Source organism: Apis dorsata, unplaced genomic scaffold (assembly GCF_000469605.1).
Source record: "Apis dorsata unplaced genomic scaffold, Apis dorsata 1.3 scaffold_127, whole genome shotgun sequence".
Taxonomy (NCBI): Eukaryota; Metazoa; Arthropoda; class Insecta; order Hymenoptera; family Apidae; genus Apis; species Apis dorsata.
In genome coordinates this window covers 73,765-78,402 of record NW_006263420.1, presented here as the reverse complement: position 1 = coordinate 78,402, position 4,638 = coordinate 73,765, and the positions used below count along the sequence as shown (strand labels likewise).

Below are 4,638 nucleotides of genomic sequence, written 5' to 3'. Positions count from 1 at the left end.
TTTTATTAAACTTAATATATTGTATTTTTTATAATAAATAATATAATATACAATAATATTTTTATATATTACATATTTATATATAATGTCTCGTTATATCTTGTGTTGTTATAATATTTTAAAAAATTCAATACTGTTTCACATTAATGTATATTCGTGTACGAGTTAAACTCGAAAATCGACATTCAAACAGATATTTTTGCCACGTGACTAAAGATCTTATCATGGAACTGACAGTGTCAATTTTTCTAAAATTAGAAATTATAATTTTTAAAAATTAAATAAAATTAATTTAAATTTTTAAAAATGGAACCAGGATTATTAACAAGAGTTCTATCTGATTTTTTAACAACTATTGATGGAGAATTAAGTTTACATAAAGGAGAATATTTTTTGGTAATTTTATAAATATATATATATATTTATAAACATTTATTTATAATCTTGTTATAAATAAATAAATAATTAAATTATTTTTTTCATAAAATTGAAATAGATATATAGTATTATAGACAGATATTGGTGTTATGGAGAATCTCGAGGCAGAACTGGAAAGTTTCCTTCGAATCATTTACATAAAGTAGAAATTCCATCTTTACATGACTCAGAAACTTTGTTTATATCAATTACTGCCTTTCCAGGACAACAAGATGGAGATTTATGTTTTTCTCAAGGTATTTATATATATAAACATTTATAATTTTATATAATATATATATATTATATAAATTTATAAATGTATTTGATATATTTACTTTAAAATAAAATTATTTTTATTTATTTTTTATTATATTTATATGAAAATAGGAGAAATGATCATAGGATTACAAAATGTTGGATCTGGATGGTATTTAGGCCAAATAGATAGTAAAAAGGGTATTTTTCCTTTAACACATGTATGGCAACTTGATACCAAACTATTGAAGGTATATTTACTATATAAACTAATTTTTCATTATACAAATAATCAATAAAATTAATAACACAAATAAGAAATGTAAGTGAAATCTATAAATAAACTATTACTTTTAGAAAGCCTTAGAGAAAAAGATTATAAAGAAAAAAGCTAGAATAAAAACTAGTTTAAAAGCTCAACTAGAAGGAGAACTTGATTTAGTAGAAGGTGAAATAGTCACTGTTACAGAAATTCTTGAAGATGGTTGGTGTTATGGAACAACAGAAGATGGTAAAACGGGAATGTTTCCAGAAGATTTTATATCTTATATAAATAACAATGTAGATCAATTAGATACAGCTTCTGCAACAGATAATTCTTCATCCATAAATTACAATGAAAATATATATAGAAATATTGAAATGCCTTCTACAAGTATATCTGTTGAAGAACCTGCACCAAATTATTATGATTTATTTCCTGAATTCAAATCAATTTCTTCAAATGTAACAGAAAGTTTAAAAAATACAAGTAATTTAAATACAGTAGATGTAAAACCGTATGCTATAACTTTATATCCATTTAATTCTCAATTTCCAAATGAACTTAGTTTTGAAGCAGAAGAAGTAGTGCACCTCATTAAACACATAGATTCAGAATGGATAGAAGGTACAAAAGATAATCAAAATGGCATTTTTCCTATATCTTATGTTAATATTATAGTAGACTGTAATGAAACAAATAATGAACAAAATTTATGTAATCAAGAAACAAATATAGTACAGTATAATGAATTAATGCCAGGAACTGAAGCAAAAGTAGAGTATACTTTTAAAGCTCAAATGGATGGAGATTTAAGTATTTTTGAAGGTGATACTGTTAAAGTAATTAACATGGCAAATTTAGATTGGGTTAATGTTGAAGATCACTTTGGTAAAATTGGTTTATGTCCAAGAAGTTATTTAAGTCCATTGTCTACAGAATCATTGGATGTTAGTACAGATATTTTCGAAGATTTTGTAATAATACCATATGAAGAAGGAGTTCCTAAAAAAACAGATGAACAAAAATCAAAAAGAATTTCAGAACCGCATAGACCAGCACCACCTGTACCTGCACCAGGTAGAACTCCTTTACAAAAAAATATGATAGAAAACACTGACATTTCGAGTAATATTAATCAACAAATTAGTATTGTTGATAATGATAATTTAGAAATTAAACAAAAGAGAGCAGATCAAAGACAAAATGTTATATCAGAATTAGTTCTTACTGAAAAAGAATATGTACGTGACTTAAAGTTAACATATGAGACATTTAATTTACATAATCCAAATCAACTTGAATCTTTGGGAATAGATGTGATTATCTTATTTGGAAATCTTTATGATGTTATTCAAGTTGCAGAAGAATTGTTAGATATGATATTAAAAGCAATGAAAGGATGTGATGAAGAATTGCAAACTATTGGCCCTTGTTTTATAGAAATGAATGAAAAATTAAAAAATATTTATGTTAAATATTGTGGAAATCACGAAGCTGCTCTAGGTTTATTAAAAAAGGTTATTATATTTTATTTATATTCTTTTATATATTTTTTATATATATTTATATATTTTATATGTATATTTTATGTATCATTTTATAATTTCAGTATGAAAATAATGAAGAAATAATGAAAATATTCAATAAAGGTATTGAAACATTACGATATCAAATAGCTTGTTTCGATATGAGTTCTATTCTTATAAAACCAGTACAAAGAATATTAAAGTATCCTCTTATTTTATATGAATTAGTAAAGGTTAGTTGATAATAATATTTATACACACACGCGCGCGCGCGCGTACACACACACACACACACAAAATCATTAATGTATTATAAACTTCTTTAAAATTAAATATTTATTTTTTTTTAGTGTACTGAGGACAATCATCCTGATAAATATACAGTTGAAGAAGCATGGAAAACAATGACTGCTGTTGCTAGTCATATTAATGAATATAAACGTCGAAAAGATTTAGTATCAAAATATTTAGATAATGACAACACATTAATAAGAAAAATGGCTAAACTTAATATGCATTCTGTAGCAAAAATGTCTACTAGATTGAGTATACGATTAGCTTCAAGTCTAGGATTAACAAATGTTACTATTGATCCAGAATTTGAAGAATTGGAGAAACAATTTAGATCTGTTGAAAAATGTACTCTGCAATTATCTAAAGATGTTGAAAATTGTCTTACATATTTAAGTGATGAAGCTATTTCAGGAGAAATGATATCAGATTTTATAATTCAGTATTATCAAGGAACAGTAAATATTGAAGCAAAGAAACTTAGAGATATAAGATCTATAATTTGGTCACAATTTATTCAAGATTTAAAAATATGTTTAAAAAATAGAGTTAGTGAACCAGTAAATTGTTTAGCAACTTTATTAGAAGGACCTGCTGTGTTAATAACAAAGACACATGATAAATTATTGGATTATGATGCTGCTATTTCTAAAAGTGAAAAATATAAAGAATCAAAAATTGTAAGTTTATTAGTTATTATATTTAATTACTTTTCTAAATATTATAATTAAAATATTTTATTTTTTATAGGCACAAGATGAACTCTCAACAGCAAAAAGTAACTATGAAGCTTTAACACATCAATTAAGAGAAGAATTACCAATTGTCATTGATGCAGCAACAAATATATTAATAAATTGTATTAGTGCTTTTGCACATGCTAGAAAATTTTTGTGTGGAAAAATTACCAAAAGATATTTAAATCTCTGTGAGGTATATTTCAAACAAAATTATGAAAAAAATATAAATAATAATAAATATATATAAAATAATTATATAAAATAATTATATAAAATAATTATATAGATAAATATATAAAAACTATAGAGAATATATAGAAATTATACAATTTATTTATATTATTATTTATTTATTTTTATAGACTTCAACTCAATTAACATCTCAGGATATTTTGGAATCATTTCTAGTTAATCATAATTTATTATGGAATCAAATAACTCGTTTTGCATTTGCTGGATCAAATCCACGTGTAGAAGAAGCACAATCTACTTGGTGTCCACAAAGTGAAAGACAAAGAATTTCATTAAAAAATAAATATTTTAATGATAAGTTATATGTTGTTACAGAAAATGTACCAAGCACTTCATCTTTGGATATGGGCGCAGCACGTGGAACATTAGTTGCAGTTATTAAAAAACAAGATCCTATGGGTGATAATTCTAGATGGTTTGTAGATAATGGAGTTGCTCAAGGATTTTTACCTGCTAAAAGTTTGCAACTTCAAAATATACCACAAATTAAACAAGTTACCAATGAAGTTACAACATCAAATAAATGTAGTAATACATCTATGCCTGATTTAATTTGTATGGATTCTCCTGAAAAAGAACCCAAATCTACATTCCAATCACATTTGCAAGAATTGCTAGATCTTAATATTAATAAAGAAATGAATAAAGATATTCATTATTATGGTAATATTGAACAAATTCCTAGAGTTCAGCAATATCAAAATTTAAACTATGAGGTAATATTAATTATATATTATATAATATAATAAATATATATTATATAATAAAAATTCCTTTATTTATTATTTAAAATAAATAATATTTTTCAGTTTTACTATGCAGAATATGATTTTTCTATAAAAATACCTGGAACATTATCTGTCATTAAAGGACAAGCATTGAGACTCGT

At 24.2% G+C, this 4,638-nt stretch overlaps 2 protein-coding genes across 2 annotated transcripts in view; one reads left to right on the top strand and one right to left on the bottom strand.

Moving 5' to 3' along the window:
- Window positions 1–136: 136 nt before the first annotated feature.
- Window positions 137–4,638, bottom strand: part of LOC102674028 (huntingtin-interacting protein 1) — a 31,477-nt gene continuing 26,975 nt past the window's right edge. Inside the window, exons 19-20 of the mRNA XM_006612794.2 lie at window positions 1,955–1,966; window positions 137–148 (exon numbers count right to left, since the gene is read on the bottom strand). The gene's annotated coding sequence lies outside the window, so the exon portion shown is untranslated. The remainder of the gene's footprint in view (window positions 149–1,954; window positions 1,967–4,638) is intronic.
- Window positions 172–4,638, top strand: part of LOC102680933 (dynamin-binding protein-like) — a 6,002-nt gene continuing 1,535 nt past the window's right edge. The window contains exons 1-9 of the mRNA XM_006612850.2: window positions 172–396; window positions 497–674; window positions 808–926; window positions 1,033–2,457; window positions 2,550–2,699; window positions 2,817–3,437; window positions 3,508–3,690; window positions 3,860–4,465; window positions 4,559–4,636. Of these exons, the coding sequence (XP_006612913.1) occupies window positions 307–396; window positions 497–674; window positions 808–926; window positions 1,033–2,457; window positions 2,550–2,699; window positions 2,817–3,437; window positions 3,508–3,690; window positions 3,860–4,465; window positions 4,559–4,636 (3,450 nt within the window). The 5' untranslated portion in view covers window positions 172–306. The remainder of the gene's footprint in view (window positions 397–496; window positions 675–807; window positions 927–1,032; window positions 2,458–2,549; window positions 2,700–2,816; window positions 3,438–3,507; window positions 3,691–3,859; window positions 4,466–4,558; window positions 4,637–4,638) is intronic.